Source organism: Colobus angolensis, unplaced genomic scaffold, assembly GCF_000951035.1.
Source record: "Colobus angolensis palliatus isolate OR3802 unplaced genomic scaffold, Cang.pa_1.0 Scaffold86, whole genome shotgun sequence".
Lineage (NCBI taxonomy): Eukaryota > Metazoa > Chordata > Mammalia > Primates > Cercopithecidae > Colobus > Colobus angolensis.
In genome coordinates this window covers 4,433,519-4,453,003 of record NW_012122487.1, presented here as the reverse complement: position 1 = coordinate 4,453,003, position 19,485 = coordinate 4,433,519, and the positions used below count along the sequence as shown (strand labels likewise).

Sequence of the window (19,485 nt, the reverse complement as noted above, 5' to 3'; positions counted from 1 at the left end):
GCAAAGCGTAGTAGTTTCTGCCTCACTTCCTCCTTCCAAATTTTTGTAGTACTTCAGAGTGGCCGGTTCTCAATTCCATCCAGTACCCTAGCTGCAAGGGAGTCTAGAAAATGTTTCTGGACTTCAGGCACTGGTTGGGATGAAGTTGACTGCTAATCCATCATTAAAAACACCTATGCGAGGTTAATAAATGTACCTACCCCATAGAGTTATTGTAAGGATTACATGAAGTAATACATATAAAATACTTAGAAAAATGCCTACACGTGGGAGACTCTCAGTGTATGTCTATTGCCTATTTTCATCTGTCAATGTCTCAGATGGTAGTCCTGGGGAAAGTCAAACAGCCTTTGATAGAGCCCCAAATTTCCTGCCTGCTAATAACTTTGATGAACCCATTTTCTATGTAGGAGGACTGGTTTCCTCATCTGCAAACTGGGGATAATAATCAGTCTCTGACTTCTAGAGTTTCTGTTCATGTCACATTAGATCATGTGTGAAAGGTGATTTGAAAACTGTAATGAATGCTCTAATGGTTTTAGTGTTAAATAGATACTAGGTGAGTTGGCAAGTTGTGGAGTAATGCTCAAATTCCAGTTCTGCCCCTGAGAATAGCAGTCTGCTTCCTATACTTTTATCTTAGTCACCCTTACTTTATTTTTCAGAATTAGCCAGGGAAATCAAACTTCACTGCATCCCTGTGAGGAAAACAAGGCTTAGATGCTGCCGTAACGACCTCCTTAAAGAGGGGAGATTAGGCCCTGCCCAGCTCTTGAAATCCTCCCAGCCCTGAGTTCTTTCCAGGAGACCCTGTGTCCCCTATAACACTGGTTTCTGCAGCTGACGGGCTAAGCAAAGAGGCTCAACCTGAAGAAAGAGACAGGTGGCTCCAGAGCAAGGCTTGTAACGAATTCTCCCCAGGGAGAGAAATACCGAAAGTTTAGCTCACTCTTTCCTCCCATAAAGCACACTGAATGTTAACAGCTTGCTTCTGTCCAAGCTGGTGTTTTTTAAATTAAGTATTGTTAAATCCATACCATTTGGAATGATGCTTCAGACAGCCCTGACACTCTCTTGATTCTGCTTTCATTTCACCTAATATGTTGTGCATGGAGCCAGTAACCAGCATTATTCGGCTGCCGCGGCTTCTGCTGGTGCTGCTGCTCACACACTTGCAGACGGCTTTAATTTAGATACCTGAAGAGGAAAGAAGGAATTTGGCCAATGCCCTGCTCAGATGCCATAAGGGGCCTTTCCCCGGCTGCCATTAATATGGATCTAGATTACCTAAAGTTTTATGTTATTTTTCCTAGGTGCTGATAAAGTTTTAGACATGAGAAAGTCAAGAGACATAGAAGCTGGAGGCTAAAATAAGATACTTTCCATCATCAGGTAACATATACCCATAGCAAACCCTGGTAGCCTACTTTCCTTTTCCTATAAACATCCCCCTTCCACCACATCACTGCCAACATGTGAATATATGTGTGTGTATACATCATATATAGATATAACTGCATATATGTGAATATGAGATGAGGGTGGATTTCGATTTGGTAAACCGTGGCTCAGTGACCAGTTCTAGCCAGCAAAGCTTCAGTCAAGTCACTTAAATTCTCTGAGCCTCAGTTTCCACATACATAAAATAGGGTGATTACTTAATTTCAAAAAGTAGTCACAAAGGTCAAATGAGATCAAAACTGTAAACTTATATTGTAAACCATAAAGATGGCATGTAAATTTTGGCCATTATCAAAATGAGTTCATTACCAAAACTTTCCCCAGTCACCTCAACCCAATTGGATTTTGTTCTTCCTTTTCTGAAGTTATAGTAAATTTGTAATTTCCCCTGCACTGTGTAGCTCTGGATGTGCGATTGCTTTTCCTAGTTTCTCTGGGTATTCCCAAGAGGAGACAATGCTGTGAGGAATCAGAAGCATGAGACAACGTGGTGGGCATCCTCCAGGCATTCAATAGGTGATTGAGGCCTGGACTTTAAAATAGTGTATTATTCATTGACTTCATTGAGGTGACCATCTTGCTGTACATTAGCATGCCCATCAAAACTCCAAGGCGGAAATTTCTGACTCAAAATACCAAGGCAGTATTTATTTGCAAAGCAGAAAGGAATCTAGACTAGCATGCAAGTGGTTGCCAGTTATTTTCTGACCATGCCGATTATTTTTCTATTCCTCTACAAATAGTGTCTTGTCATTAGCATTGTTGCTACTTTTCTTTCTCCCATTACCTGTTCTTCCCTTTGCATCTGCTTAATGAGCAGGGTTTATGTGTGAAGAGGGAGAAGGTGGTATTAGTTAAATGTTCCATTAATAGAACTAGTTGAAACTCTTCAGTTAATGACTCTGATAGGAGGGAAAAAAATAAACCCTTTAGCAGAAAGCTCTGGTGTGTAACAGAAAGAGACATATAACATAGCTTTATGAATGAAAGTTTATTTCAATCAATCACCTTTCTTTAATATGATGAAGATTTCAGGTAAAAACAATAATGGAAAGACAAAGTTAAGCATTTTTATATCTACTTGTGAATACACTTTGCTTATGAGCATTAGCTAGTTTTTGAGAGATTTGTAAAACAAATCTTTCTAAAAGGGAAAAGCATATTTCGAGAATAGGCTCTCTTTGTTACGGATTTGTACTCTCCATTTTTCTAGGTCCACATACTTAGTATTGAGAACAAAGGTGAATCTTCGTATGACCTTGACTTTCCTAACAGCTTGAAAATAGGACTTTTAAAGTTTCTCTCTCTTTAATTGATATACCATATGAAGTAGGTAACCTAAAGTTGAACAACCTGCTTTTCTTCACCTTTTTGAAAAGCAACACAGCAGGTATGTATATAGGCAGACCTGCCTGTATTCACATGCCCATTATGGCTTGATGAGGTTTTCCATATTTGTGTGTTTCATATCTCTTCTCAGTATTTTTTAATAATGAAAGGAAAGAACGTAAATTCTAAATGTCTTGTGCGTCCACCGCATATATTTCTGGGCTATGAGGAGATCTGTAAAGGGGAAATGTCCTGGTGACACACATATGGCAATGTAAGGCCAAGGCTGCTCTTTTATTCTTTCAAAACTCAATGATTTCCTTTGCAGATAAGGGGAAATACATCCTTGTTTGACACTTGACACTTTTCTAAAACTGTAATAAAACCTTCCTCTGGTAGAGTCAAATCTCCCTTGCTGGTGGATTAAGCAGCTTCAGAAGCTTCCTGACCTTCTCGTTGCTGTTGCTGGCCTTGTCGTCATTTCACTGCTCATTAGCACTTCCTTCAGGGTTAGACTGGCCTCCAAGGTCGTCTCGTCCAACCCTCTTGCAATAGTGGACGGAAAAATGAGGTAAAACTCAGTTCACCCTTTTCTGCATTATAGCAGCTCTGATAAAGGATGTGGGTGAGGTGCAGAGGAAGCTGAAACTTGGTTAAAAGAAGGTTTGGGGATTAACTGAGGATTTAATTCATCCTTTCTTTCTCTCCCGTGGCTAAAGCAGATAGTTGAGAGTTGGCAGTGCATCAAAACCAGGCTGCTCCTCAACCCCATATTTCAACCCCACTCATCCTGGAGTCTTTGTTGAGGGCTTCTTTTTAAACTAGGGGATCTAAATTTCTAATTGTGCCTTTACAATTAGCAAATCTTAAATGCCTTAAATTGTCACTTTACAAAGAAGCAACTTGCTTTGTGGGTTTTTTTGGTTTTTTTTTTCTTTCCACATTAAGTCCTTAATAACACAAAATAACTTATGCCACTGTTTAGGCTTAGTGAGGAACCTTCAGAAAATGTATAGAGTGTTTATTTTCCAAGTCAAGAGAGAAAGTAAAGAGGAACTTTATGGAGGCGAAATAAAACAGTTGTACAGAACACATTTACAGGGCACATTAAGTCGATTTTTGTCTATGGTTCTTTCCCTTTATGGCATATGTTATATATTGACAGGGATTAAGTTTCTCTCCTGAATGGAACAATACACAGTCACAGGGAGCTACTGTACTTTACAAAGCAACAGACATCAGCACAGGCAAATGGCAAATAGAAATGCATCTCACAAAGAACTAACCAGGTCCATGGGAAGCACAGTGCTTGACTTCATCTTTTGCAATTCTGCATCTTTTGCATTTCCCTTCTCGCTCTGCTGCTCGCTGGCCTTTCTTTTTCGTCCTTTTCCCCCTTTTTTGCTCGCACTGTTACACTTTCTCTGTCCTCCTGGCTTTGTTATTCAGCATGTCTGATTAGCAGGAGCCTGATTGGCTGGCTGCCTGCTCCGAGAGAGATTCCATTCAGCTTACCCCCCACCCATCCACCCACCCACCCCTCGGTCAGGAAATGTGAGCGGGGCTGATGGAAGCTGATAGGCAGGACTGGAGTGTTAGCACCAGTACTGGATGTGACAGCAGGCAGAGGAGCACTTAGCAGCTTATTCAGTGTCCGATTCGGATTCCGGCAAGGATCCAAGCATGGAATGCTGCCGTCGGGCAACTCCTGGCACACTGCTCCTCTTTCTGGCTTTCCTGCTCCTGGTAAATGCCTTTTCATTTCAATACATTGCTATTGCCATTGAGTCTGGGTGCTGGGGTGTGTGTGTGTGTGTCTTTATCTTGAAGCTCCAGGTGAAATAATGTACACGATTACAAAGAGAGAAAAATCCTTCCAGAACTTTGAACCCCAACTTCCCAAGCAAGATAAAGTCTGCAGGACTTTCTGGAATTAGTTACTGCTATATCGTAATATTGATACTGAAACACGAACTTTGGGACATACTGCATGGAGTGTAGGAGCTGAGGACTGTATACATGGTGGTATGTATGCTCGGAATTTGGATAACAGACATCCTGAAATCAAACTCACTCACTGTGGTGTTCCGAACTTTTTGAAGGATAGGCTTTGCCGGGCTTGCCAGTACTGCCTTTAATGAATTATTTTCCGTCTATGCACATGTACTAAGGAGCCAGGTAAACAGGGGAATGAGAGGCTCTTTGCAGGCAACCCAGATTATAGCTCATAATTACTGCAAGTCATTTATGGATAGAAGTTAATGCTAGGATTTATGAATTGAGGATTATGGTCTTTGATCTCTAATTTACTTTTAAAGAAGAAAAAAGAATGATGACTTTTAGTACGGCTGATTGCCACAGTCATAGTGATAAGATGCTCTGCTCTTGAACATCAGTACACATTGCATTTTTGACTCAAAGTAAATGTTCCGTTGTGACTCATACTTGGTTTTATGGGCAGAAAATGAACATTTACTGTCCAAAATAAATCTACACTCAAAATATTAATAGCAATGCACATTTTTTTAAACCAGAGTGTTCTGGGCAGGCAGCTTAGTAAATCTCATCTGAAGGTTTGATTCCAAAATTTGCACACACTGATCCAAACAAATGTGATTGTAGTTTTTCCTGTCACATTTATAACATGCCAGAACTTCCTCAGAAGGTAACAAGGCAAGAAGAGAACAAGGTAAAAATATAGCAAATGAATAGGTTGCATTGATTCCTTGATGGGGAAGGAATGTTTTGTTCTGGTTAGATTCTGACACATCTAATCTGCCCTATAATTTTGAAGTAGGGAAGCAAGCCATTTGGTACAAATTGAAAAAGTCCAGGAGATTCATCAAATAGAGTAATCAGACAGAGATTAAATATTTTATACATTCCCACTTCTTAATGATTTGCATCTTTGTAGCTAAGAAATTATAATGCTGCATTGCAGGTGCTATAAATATAGAAATATATTTTTAATATATTTTTCATAGAAATTTAAAGGCAAACTACATTTTAAGCATGAATGAACTGTAAGTTTTAGCTGTTCTGAAAAATATAAAGAACAGAATGTTTACGTATGCTTTATGACTTGTGGAGCAAGCGATTTATGAAAGGTGTCTCATTTTTTCCATATGGGATGTGTTACTTGTATACACCATTAGTTTGTCTCATCTTTCCTTCTTTGTGATTTTTTTAAGTGTGTATTATTTTCCCATTATATTGCATCATAAAGCAAATTACCAGTACACATTACTTTTTTTGATATTTTCATATGGAAGCATGATCTCATTATACTTTAATAAAACTTTTCCATTCAGGAATAGATTGTTTTGCTATCCATTTGGTAAATACATTATATCCCTCTCTGATACCTTGAATATTCATATATATATTTGAGCATATAATTTGACTTACGTGGAATGAAAAGGTATGTATGCTTATTTCAGAAGGACTTAAAACATATCGTGTTTAAATTACAATTATTGTATTATAAAGATAAAATTAAAACAAACCTAGGTTTGTTTTACCCCTGCATTTAAATGAAATGGAAATCTGAGAGTTATGCTACAAAAGAAAGAACTGACTGGTGTTTACATACATCCCTTTGCAAAGCAATAACAGTATTAGTAATTGCTGTCATGTTTTTTCTGTATGAATATGGCTAGTTGTTTGAAAATCATTACAATGAATCCTTACAATAATCATACAAATAAGACATTTTTAAACCCATTTTTCAGGTAATGAAATAAGCTTGCATTTGAACCCAAAGGTCAAATAATGGAGAGAATAGAGCATATTTGCTTCGTATGGTGGTTGTAAATATTTAGCAACAGTGAAAACAGTGGTGCAGGTTAGTCTGTACCCTTTGTTGGAGATATTTGGGCTTTTTGCATCATCTTGATCATTAAAGATATGTATAATATCATGAGTGCTTGTTAGACTTGCTCATTAACTGCCCCCTTTAATTGACTTAAGAGACTGTGACCTTCAGCCTGTTCTGTACTTGATTTAGAACTACAAGTGTAGCATCATCAACTCAGCCTTCAAGCTTGATAGAGAAATTGAATTGAGGGGTTTGTTTTTCCTATAGTTTTCTTTGTTTTTGTTTTTGTTTTTGTTTTTTTTATTTACACATTGCAAGGATTCTATTTTTGGACTTACTATGGGCAATTTCTAAAGGTCTCTGTAACTTAATTGGAAAAAATCCTGTCCATTTAGTGGCAAACCCAGTTTCTACCTTATCAAAATATCCTTCATTTCATTGACAGCTGAATCATCAGTATCATGACTAGGTTCTTGAGTGTGTACAAATACTGAAGGTTGTTCAGCCTCCATTCTGTCAAAATTCTTTCCCCTTAGAACTTACTTCTGAGAGAATGGGCTTCCTGTGTCTTGAATCTATTTTAGGTTACCACCCATATTTTCATGCAAAGAACATATATCATAGATTTCTCTTATATTGTGGACACAATAGGACAAGTCATACTGATCAAGAGATTTCATTTGCTATTCAGGTGAAATTAAACTACATAATGCCATTTTCCCAATCCTCCCATCCTGCTCTCTCGTTTTTATTCTCTCTCCTTTGTCCCAATTTGTTTAGCTCAAAAAGAATGTGGCAAAAACCATGACCGGCCATTGACATATGTGTCCATCTACACTTGAAGTCAAATCACTTCTTGTCAGAAAGGCGTTTAATCAAATTTGCATTTGCCTTTTGTTTCTTTTAAGTAGTTTTAAGCTCTTTCGCCTGCTATTGTGAGAGTTGCAAGAGTAACACTAGGAATTATAATAAAGTACATGTGTTTTTCTGTTGAATTTCTTTTTCTTCTCTGCACTAATTTATACATGGCAACTAGTCAAACACAATAGGCCATTCCCTTCAGTCCCTCTGGCACTCTCTCCCACTATTATCTAAGTGGATCTATCTTGGATGGGGAGAAGCACCATTAGCTTGTGGAATGAATGTTAAGTCCCTTATTTACAGGAGAACGCAGCCTGTTCCAGCAGCTTGTATGTCTGTGTGTGTTCATGTGCATGTACAAGCACCTTTCTATAATTGTTCACTCCACACAGATTTCTTATTCTCAAGCCTAGATTGTCCTTAAATCAAGCTTGAAGACTTTTCACATAGATCTAAAGGACACTATGAAGCATTTAAAATTTAAAAATCACTTTCTTCTAGTTTTTGTGAAGTTTCTTATCTAGATATGGTCAGCTACATTTTTGTTTTCTCAGGCTCCTGTTTTTAGTGTTTCAGTGTGTTCAGGACCACTTTCTGGCCCCCGTTATTATTTTCACATACACCATTTATGTTGCTTCATGTAAGTTGAGGGAAGAGTGTCCAATAGTGGTCACTAGTGAACTACAGAAGAATCTTGTTATACCAGGAACCTTTTTCCTTGAAAATGTATATGGATATTGAAGTCTTTTGAGAGACAAAGAGAATGAATTAATAAATGCATGTATGTGTTTGTGCATTTTTATGTTTTAATACATGTTGGGGCCCTTTACTATTATGTATGTATAATTTGGAAAGCAGTCTTCTAGCACACCATGGAGTAGGCTATTACTCAAACTTAGGAGGTGCACAAAGTTTATTCCTATATCCTACTAACAAAATTACAGTTAGGGTTTGCCATTTTTATCAGTTAAGTGCGGTTAACCCTATACAAGTTACTCATTTTTTTTTAAACTTAGTTTATTTGGGCTGTATTTTGTTTGGGGATTATATTAGCATGAGACATGGTCTGGGTGTTTTGGTTCTCCCCTTTTTTATGGCTTACTCAGAAAATAATTTTAAACTCTTCCAGGAAAAATACAGTGTCCTATGAATTTCTGCTTTTCCCGAAGGACCTAGTAGAGTGCCGTGTAGATACAGTTTGTGAACTCAATGAAAAGAAAAAATGACTTACAGAGACTATCAAGGGGTTCTTTAATTCTTCATATTTTCAGTGATTCCTAAATTCATATGTGTAGTTCTGTTTCTTTGGTCAAGTGGCAGCTCTGCTTTTAATGCATGTATCTTTCAGTTTCCAGGAATGACACACTGTCAGGTACGGCTATATAAGTTTAATTGTGCCCTCCTCTCAGTAAGCATATTCTACTGTTTCTGTGGTCTCATGAGTAGAGTGACCCAGAAATGACCTCTTCATAGCATAAGGACTGGAGCCTTTTCTTGAGTGAGGGCATTCCTTGAATCACCATGAATAATCTATTGGTTAAGTGTGTTGAGATAGTCACAGGAAAATGTGTCTCAATCAAGTTTTACAGTCTTGTCATTGTTACTAATTTTCTTCTTTTAGAGAGCTGGCTTCAAACTTTTGAGACAAGTGCATGTCATTTTCTGTCTACATCATAAAAACCATACCATGTGGTTGAATTTTGGCTTGATTGGCAGTACTGGCTCATGAGCAGCTTAGGACTGGCATACCAGAGGTGATGTAAGTCCTAAAGGATCCTAATTGAAATAGGCCAGCACAGCTGTGTGGGGAGCCTGCCTGCTAACCGGGGTAAGCTGTTGCTATCAACCCCTTCTTTCCATGAGCTCAAAAATAAATGACTAAATCTCCCCAATTCCCGAACTTCAAGATTAAAACCTACATTGAATAAAGCTTAACTGTTCTGTTTTGCCTCTCAGGGACTCTGTTAACTGGAGGACCCAGCGTGGAGGGCATTTAGTTAAAAGTTTTCTGGCCACATCAAGAAGATACCCAATGGCCATAATCTGCAGCCAACAGTGACCTTGGGCTTTTTGTTTATTGTCTTTCTCAAGAAACTCAGTATTTATAAATCCATTGAAATGTTTTGCTGTATTCACAGGCATTCTTTATTTTGATTACAGAAATATACTTTATCTCATGAAGTAATTGTAACTTTTATTAGGAGAAATACTGTAATTTCTGTATTCAGATAGCCTCATCCCAAATTCTACCCACATATAGCTATGTGTATAGTCAGCACTTAGTAATTGCTTGTCAGAAGGCATAAATAATTCATTGTAATCTCTCAAATATTGTATATGTAATTTTTATAGTTCTTGGGCTACTTTGCATTTATCTGTGCCACTGCCCGTCTCCTACTTATCTTATACTTCTGTGTGTCCCACAAAGCTGTGGGGGACAGCAGAAGGAGTGACTTGTTCCTCCTGCCTCTTTCAGAATGCCTGGTAATTTGACCTCAATAAATGTGGGTGAATGAATAAATAAATGGAAAAATAAGAATGACTTGGCAAGAAAAGGTGAAAACAAGGAAAAGTACAAGTAGGAAGGAAAAATGTAAGCATTCATTTTACATGTGAGGCATTTCACTATTTCTGGTTTTAGTAAGACCAAGTCAACAACCCTAATAAATGCAAAAGAGGAATATATTCCGTATTCCTTTCTCTGTCTCTTAAATATACATAGCCACACTCTGAACAACAATTAAACAACAATCCCTTTTGCTCTTGTTAATTAGAATGAATAATTTTGGATGTTTCTTATATTTTTTATCCATTTAGTTCTCAAGTATTTTTCCTTTTTCAAAACTTGTCCTCAGGAAGAAAATGATATTTACATTAGTCACAGTTTTATAAAACTTGAAAGTACTTATAATAGATTCTCATGTTAGCAGAGACGATGCTGTGGATTCACTAAAACCTATTTCTTCTTACCACTGAGTACAGTGATAAACTGTATTTGCCAGCCTTCCTTTCCCTGGGATTGGATGGTGCTATGTAATTGAGTTCTCATCAGTGAAAAACAGCTAGAAGTACTATACGGCACTTGTAGGCCTGATCCCTCAGCTCTATATGATCCTCCAAGCATCAAACACTCTCTTTACCTGCCTGCTGGATGCAGAGAATCCACTAGAAAAAACTTCATGACTCTAAGGAATGGCAAAGCCACCAAATGGAAGTCTATGACTACATGGAGCATGGCCCCTCAGTGTCACTCTCACAGACTTACACTGTGAACATTCATTTAACCATAAGCAAGAAATAAACTTTGTTTTGTGAAAACCCTGAAATCTGGGGAAAGGTGTTGTTTGTTATACTGAAAACTTTTAAGAAATTACATATGCTTCAAATTTGGATGCTATGCATGCCAGTACTTACTCATAAGTACTAATACCATTTTCCATTTATTATATGGGAAAAGAGAACTAACAAGATGCCACATCATCCTAACGGTGGTTTGATCTTTGCGGTTTGCAATTGACTGCATACCTAAAGTGTGATAAGTAGTTGGGGGTATGTGTCAGTACTACAGGGAATATAGGAAAATGGGTCCACTTTTAAAACATAGAATCTGGAAGTGGATGAGGGAGTGGTAGAAAATGAGGAAAGAAAACCAAAGAGGCAAGGCTGTGGTGAAACAGTTAGAATCTCCTGGGACAGAGTGGGATCAAACAGTGAGGCCAAGGACACAGAAGCACACAGATCGAAGGGGAAGGCAAATATAGCAGAAAAAGACTCTGAGAAGCTGAAACCAGGGTGCAACACTGAAACTGCTCCAAGGGCAGAATGTTAGAAAATCAGAGTGAACAATTCACAGAGAGGGGAACAGACTCCCAAAGGCAAAGAAAACAAATGTTTTGTACAGCGGTATACAAAGCAAACCGCACTTCTTGAATATCCCTAGTTTCAAACAATCTTTAACACATTTTTCTTGGAGGTGTTTGAGTGCCGTGAAAGAACAGTGATTTTAGGCTGGGTGTGGTGGCTCACATCTGTAATCCCAGCACTCTAGGCGGCCAAGGAGGGTGGATCACTTGAGGTCAGGAGTTCAAGACTAGCCTGGCCAACATGGTGAAACCCCATCTCTACTAAAAATACAAAAATTAGCTGGGCGTGGTGGCAGGCACCTATAATCCTGGCTACTTGGGAGGCTGAGACGGAATTGCTTTAATCCAGGAGGTGGAGGTTGCGGTGAGCTGAGATCAAGTCATTGTACTTCAGCCTGGTGACAAGAGCAAAACTCCATCTCCAAAACAAACAAACAAAAACAGTGGTTTTAGAATGGAACCATCTGGGCAGCAGCACTGATTCCAGTTCCATGACCGTGGCCCAGTCACATAATTCCCTTCAGCTTCTGTCTGCTCATCCATGCTCTACTGCCCATTGCACCCAGCTCTCCAGGATGCTGCGACAGGCAAAGGCACCATTAGATGTCGAGGTGTTCTGGAAACTCCCAAGTACTGTAACAATTCAGGTGATTACTCTCATTCATGTGAAAATCATTTCTCTGTCACCAACTGTCTACCAGTGGGTAGAGCCAGGCTTCCATGGAGACAGACAAAGGCTCCATGAGAGATTAAGACACATTCTCTACAGTGAAGAACTTGGTAGTGTGTTGGACATTTTGTTGTTAAGAGTTGTTTTGTTTTTAATTTTTCAAAACACAGCTCTTCTGTAGGCAAGTTTTATGATGGACATTATTATTTTCAATTTCCCCACAAGCTGATTCATCTTGTAAATAACTCTCTGCACTTGCTTAGATGCTGTTTGTTTAACCCTTTTATCCCTGTGTAAATGTAAATTATGGCTTTCCATAGATTATGAATGTGTTATTTTCAAATTATCAGTCACTATTTGACTCTGAACATGAAAAATTATTTTTACTTTTTGTAGAGTTCATAATCTCAGTTTGTGCAACAGAACACATTGGAACAATTTTTTAGTTGATATTCTTTAGGGAAAAACTATTCTCAAGATAAATTGTTATCTTTGCGAGGATTATCATTATGTGTGACCAATATCTAGAGAGTTTTCATCTGCCTGGTAATTTGATCTCAGTAAATGTGGGTGAATGAATAATAAATGGAGAGTCCCCACTATCACTGGGGAATCTGCTACCAGATTACAATCTGTACATAGTTTCTACTACATTGTGCTTTCTTTGCAACAACCAAAATCCATGCAAAAAACAAATATATTCCATTTGGAATTACATTTCTGTCAGTACAATTACTATACGAGGTGGCATCTCCCATCCTCATTAGAATTATACCTAAAGTTCTTATTAAAATAAATTAATTACAATAAGACCAAAATGGCCTTGTGCATCAAAAGGAGGATAGTTGAAAGAAAGGGAATAGCAGAAAAATCACGTGCATGAGCATATGCCATTTATAATACAGGAGATTTATTCCACTTCTGAGGCAAGAAATTGCCGGACTCTAATAGTTTCACCACCTGTGAATTATTTGGGTGCACCTCATAAGCGGGTTCTTTCTTCTATTTGTTTAAAGAAATAAGTGGTATGTTTGCCAATTCTACACTACATTAATTTTCACGGAGTTTCCATTTTCATCTTCATTGCTTTTTCAGATTTTTTTCCAAAGCTTCTGCCATTCTCCAGCTAAAGCTTTGGGTATTTTCCCCTTCAATTTTTGTCCAGGGACTTTCTCTAAGTCAATTCAGTTTGTTGGCATAAACGTTGGGATGAAAAGAGTGTGATAACCTAAGACATCCTGACATAAATTCCAAGAGCACTAAAGAAATGAGACAGGAAATTGTGAGCAACCTATAATAAATTCAAACTGTCTAATAAAATAAATATACCTCACTTTGTTCCCATAGTAAGGTATGGTAGGGTGTCTGATTTCTCAGCCTCCTTTGCTGGCTGTCATCTCAGTCACCATTTGAAGTCTGTAAGAGTATTGTTAGAATATTGTACTTCATCAATAGAACCAGGAATGAAAAAGAGTAATGGAAACAGTAAGAACTCCTACTGTTCAGGTGTTCTTAAGTGAGATTTGAAGGGAACATTTTCAGAACTAGCTGGTTCTTTTATTCTAGTTGTTATAACCATTTGTCACTGAGATCTAATTTAATTTTCCTAATACACCACACACTTTTAATTCTTATTTGGGGCTTGTAGCTGGTCTGAGATAACAAACATGCTTTCAAATTACTGTTATGAAGTTAACTGGCATTTAAATTCCCAGCCCTTAGATTCATAGCATTTCAGAATTAAAGGGAATCTTTGATGCATGCAGAATGTGACCTCAGTTGACTGGGATCCCTTTGAAGGCAGGGATTTTGTTGTATTTTGTCCTGAATATCTTTGTATCTCTAGCACCAGACAAAGAGTTTGATATAGAAAAAGTGTTCGATGTAAGTTTGTTGTTTGAATAAATTAATTAGTTGCCTATTCCAGCCCTTTCATTTTGCAGGTAATTTAATTTAAAATATAAATATCTGTAAAGAGATTCGAGTCATATTTATCAGGAGCACCTAGTACATAGGATCCAGATACTGGAATCTTGTGCTGTTTCCTTTGAGTCCGTTCTCCTTCTGTTGAGTTCATTCTCCTGTATTATACTGTGTGGCCCCTTAAGGACCTTTCAATAACAGCCATCATGCTGGCTTTGGTAGAGAGGGATTCAAATGTTGAAATGTCACATGCAGAAGAAACCGAGGATCGAATGAAGCTGCTGCAAAACAATCTTGAGTTAAAACTCAAAGATCATTGTTGGCTTATAAATATCAGGGTGGCCTGGCAAGAACAGAGAACTAAAATCTGTAAAGTTGTGTGAACTAAGATGTTTCCCAGAGTTGTGTCGTACCAATAACCCTCATTTATCTTGTTTCACTATTAATGAAAAATGTGGATAATTTGGTGATGTATGTGTGAAAATAACTTCATATGGGATCTTGCATGTAGCAGGTCTCCAAGAAGTGCTAGCTTTCTTTCCTCCTTCAGTGCAAAATAGCATCTTCGTTGAGAGCCTGCTATGTATCAGGCACTGTGCTAGGTACTTGCTATGCTGTGTTGAACGAAACAGACATGGTCCTAAAGATGAGTCCCTCTACATAGAATATCAGTAAGGATTTCAGACAGGGGTGAGGAAGACAGGAATTAATTGGCTAGTACTTTCCATCGGTTTTATGTTGCTATCATGATATTATTTTCTTTAAACTGTATATTTAACTATTGCTGATGTAAGGGGGTTTCTGCCTAAAGAAATAGACACATTAATTCATTATTTATAGGGATTCAAGAAAAAATGTGTTAGAAAAACTCTAAATCTCTACAGATTTATATTAAGGTCATTTCTTTGACTTTTGCCTTTTTTTCCTGAAATCCTCTTTTTTAGGAATACTGAAACCTAAGCTTAATGAGTGTATTACTTTGTCTCTGTGTTTATTTGATACATAAACACCTGTCTTTTCAATCTAGAGCTATGCTAAAGTAGTAAAACCTTTAAACCAGCCCTCTTTCAGGCAAATAAAAGGCCAGTCAGCTGCCTAGAGAAGGCTAATGACAGTAGGTTTTCCCACAAAGGGTTGGCTAACTTCAGTTTGCTGGTGCTGGGACTCTTATTAAGCAGGACTGTTTTGGCTGCAAACTCCAGGATCTTAATTTTAAGAAACTCGATCAGTGGGTTTTGCCCAATTGAGAGTTCTAGATGATTTACAGCAGTGATTCTCAGACTTTTGGATTTCATAGACTATTAAAATTTCAGAAGAAAAATAAGGCCGGTTGGCAGGTAGGTAGGAGTTATGGAAAATAGAGACAAAATTTCTAATTTTTTGTATTGTTAACTAAGGATGCTAATAAAATAAATTTCTATCACCATAGTTTCATCAGTGAAATAACATTAGTTCATACTAAAGAGAGTACTTGCTTCAATGTAAGAAGCACTTTATAGACACTGCATTAAATTATCTAATTCCCATAAGAACCCTATGGACGGAGTCATGAGAATTTTCCATCTTGACAAGGAAACTGAGGCACAGAGAGGTTATATAACATGCTTAAGATCTCTCAGTCAGTAGGCGAAGGGTACAGATTTGAACTGAGGCAGAGTTCATTCATGTCTCAACTCTCCCATTTTCTTTTACCAGTACAAGAAATTAAAGGTCATTTGAAAAAGCCAAAAGTCCCAGGTACATGATTTCAGAAGAAAAAAAGAGCTAAACACATTTAGCTTTATGGAAAGCTAACCAATGTCCTTATTCTCTTTATTATATGTGTCAACACAAACTTTGTCATGGATTGGACTGCTCTCTGCCCATCACTTTCCTTGAAACACAGAGATGAACAAGACAGAACAAGACAGAACAAGACTCCCCAGGAAGCTCACAGGCACCAAAGTTTAAAAAAAAATAGACTGAGGCTGAGCAGAGGATATGAAGTTCTGTAGTAGCACAAAGAAGAAAACCAAGAATGGGAAGGATGCTGGCATTTTTCTGTCTGGTGTGTCCCAGGCACTGTCCTAGCAGAGAATAACTCAATGGAAGTTCATCAGGCAGATAAGAGAGGGAAGAGGGGGCATTCCCAGCAGAGGGACCTGCACAGGCAAAGGCCCAGAAGAAGGAAAGGGAAGGGAAGTTCACGGAACAGTGAGTGAATCCCTATAGCTGGAGCACAGCCAGATCATGCAGGGTGTTGCAGGCCACCCCCAGAAGCTCTGACCCAAGTTTTTGTTTTAGAAAGACAGCTGTGATGGCCACATAGAGTGGAAAGGCCTGGAGAAGGGAGGCCAAAAGTTATAAGATTATTACACCTCTCCTGGTGAGAAGCCAGGAAGGCAGTAGCAACAGCAGCAGCAGTAGTGATGACAAAGAGGCCTAAACATCCAGCTGTAAGGCTACAAGGCTACATAGTTACTGGTAGCAAAAACCTCGTGTGGGCTCCCTTTGCTGTACATCTTGAGGCCTCAGAGGCTCTTATAAAGTGCCAGCTGGGTGCTAGGGTTCTTTAGATCCCACTGTTTAGCATAGAACCGGGGCCTGGAACTGAGTCGGTGCTCAACAAATGTTTGCTGAATGAAAGTGTGAAAGAGTTCGTAAATTTATTCAAGGCCTGCCAGTTAAAATTTTTGACCTACAGTTAGGGATTATTTTTCCCAAATTATTGAAGGTCTTCAGGAGCAACAAATGTATCTGTATCTTCAAAAGTTAAGAACTTTCTGTCACCCAGCAAGGTGTGAGTTGAGGCCCAAGTTTTCTGAAGAGACTGCCAAACTGTTGTGACTTAACCCTTTATTCGCTCTAAGCAAACTTTTGAAAATAAATAGAGGCTGTTTCAAAAGGGCAAGCCTGGCCTGGCCAGCATGGTGGCTCACACCTGTAGTCTCAGCACTTTGGGAGGCCAAGGCAGGAGGATCACTTGAGCCCAGGAGTTCAAGACCAGCCTGGGCAACATGGCAAAACCCCACCTCTACAAAAAATGCAAAAATTAGCCAGGCATGGTAGTGCATGCCTGTAGTCCCAGCTACTCAGGAGGCTGAGGTGGGAGGACTGCTTGAGCTGGAGAGATGGAGGCTGCAGTGAGCCAAGATCATGTGACTACACTCCAGCCTGGGTGACAAAGTGAGACCTTGTCTCAAAAAAAAAAAAGCGAGTGGGGGTGGAAATCCTGTGCTTTTGAAAGGTTTACCTCACTCGTGTAACACAGAGCCCATAACAGGGAGTCATTTTTATACCTTCGAGTGATTATTGTTGTCTGAGACTGTAGTAGTTTCCCATGTGTGATCTTTATCTGTTTTCTCACCAAACAGCGTCCTACTCCACTCCTTAGATTCATGTCACAATTACGAATCTTTCCATGGGATGCTAGCAAATCTCTTTGCCCTAATTCTTGCAGCTTTTCACATTGTCTAATATGGGCTCCACATGTGAAGTTCCCTTTGAAAACAGCTAAAGACGCTGGTAAAAGATGTAGCATTAAGGGTCTAAATGTATCTGCCCTGATTAAATATTAACTGTGGTCTTCAGAAAATAATCAGGCCATATTTGAAATTCCTCAATTTATCATTTTATACTGAAAACCATAGTTTGAAAAAATTACTCCTAAGTTATATTAAAGTGAGTTAAATGTCACATAAATTCTTTATATTGTTTCTTTGTTAATCAGATTGCTAAGGCATCAGATTTTTAATCAGGCATTAGAATCTCATGTATAGAATTTCTCTTCCTAATTATAAACAAATAGTCTCCACTGTGCATGTAGCTCTTTACACAGCATTAGTACAAAACTGATTATAGCCTGGCCTCACCTCATAAAGTAGATTTGCTTTGGAACAGCATCAAATAGCTATTTATGTTTTAAATCACATGGTCCTTCTGACTTTCATTCTAATTTTGGACAATTACCACTTTTACTTTCCTTCCTCCTTCCCTGAAATTGACTGCAAACAGCATGAAAATGTCTTTAGACTTACCAAAAGGGAAAAAGAAGTTAATTTCAGTCTCCTCCTAGGTGCCAAGTACTGTGCAATTTGTTTATGTATGTTATGTCATATAAGCCTGACCACAACCCATTTTACCGGTAAGAAAACTGAGTACCAAAACCTAAAAGGTGATACTAACTTCTCAACTTTTCATGTATGCATATTCAGTGCTTATAGCAAACAAATATTGGAATATGCAGTACAGATTATTTTCCATGTTGTTTGAACTATGTTTTTGGCCTTGGTTAGCAGGAGCCTCCCCAGTGTGCTGAGTGATTTCCACAGCTTCAGAACCAAGTTCATTGCAGTTCACAGCTTGTACCGTATTTCATCGATCCTAAGATACATTTTTTTTCTGATTGTAGCAACTTGAATGAATTTCATAATTATAGCTGCCATAGTTTAGTGAGTGGCATTTTTAAAAGGGTTCATAATGGTATATAAAATAAGAACGTCACTTCAATCTATAGTATCTTAGGTTTGATGCAATACTGTATCAGAGTCTTTCCAATATCTAACCAATGGGGGCAAAGCTAGGCTTAAGATTCAGATGCAGAAATATGATTATGGAACTCTCTCATTCCCTGTCCTCTGCTGTGGATTATTCCTGCCTTTATTTACTGATCTCCCCAATCTGAGGCCCTGGAGAGAGTCTGTATGTTGGTCTCACCCTAGATCTGTTCTGTTCCTTACCAAGATCAAAACCATCTGCCCAGGACCTCCTTTCTTCTTAATCTAGGGGTGCCTATTTCCTTATCCGGAAGCAAGTATACCATAATTCAGTAGCTTCCCACATTTGGTCAGTAGCCAAATCAGCTGGACACTTGTTAAAATTATGAAGTCTCTGGCCCCTCCTACTTCAATGAGTATAGACCTCTGAGTATTTTATTAGCTTTCTAGGTAAGTCTGATACACACCAATGTTTGATAACCACAGGAATAGTGGTTAAGAGATGGACTGCCTGGATTTCAACCCTGGTTCCACCAGTGTAACCTTTCTGTCCTTTTCTGTGCCCCAGTTTCCTTGCCTGTAAAACAGGGATCAACAATGGCATGTACCTCAAAGGATCATTGTGAAGTTTAATAAAACAAGTTATGCAACCTACTCAGCACAGTACCCCACAGAGGTAGCAGGTGCCCAATAAACATCAGCTATTATTACTCTCTCCCGGCAAGGCTGACATTTCCCTACCTCATTCCAGAAATCAACCTCTTGTCTTTCCCTGGATTCACAGCAGCTGATAGTTTCGCCTCGTGACTATGGTCTTCCATGCAATCTCAAAGAAAGGGACTGAGAGGAAAAACTAAGATTGCTTTTGAATTTGTGGGGTCTGGAGCCCACTGAAGCCAGTAAGTCTAAGACAGAGTAAAGATAAAAGTTGGTTCAAGAAAGTCATCCAGTGAATTCACCCATAAATGCTTGTCTAATTTAGGATTCTCAACCCTCTTCTGCATAAAAATCACCTCAGGAATTCCAAACAAAATATCTGGGTGGCTGGCAGCCTCCACCCCCAGAAGAGCTTCTGATACGGTTGGT

The 19,485-nt window shown here is 38.6% G+C and overlaps 1 protein-coding gene across 1 annotated transcript in view; it reads left to right on the top strand.

Moving 5' to 3' along the window:
- Nucleotides 1-4,134: 4,134 nt before the first annotated feature.
- Nucleotides 4,135-19,485, top strand: part of ADAMTSL1 (ADAMTS-like 1) — a 441,112-nt gene continuing 425,761 nt past the window's right edge. Inside the window, exon 1 of the mRNA XM_011930366.1 lies at nucleotides 4,135-4,536. Within this exon, the coding sequence (XP_011785756.1) occupies nucleotides 4,474-4,536 (63 nt within the window). The 5' untranslated portion in view covers nucleotides 4,135-4,473. The remainder of the gene's footprint in view (nucleotides 4,537-19,485) is intronic.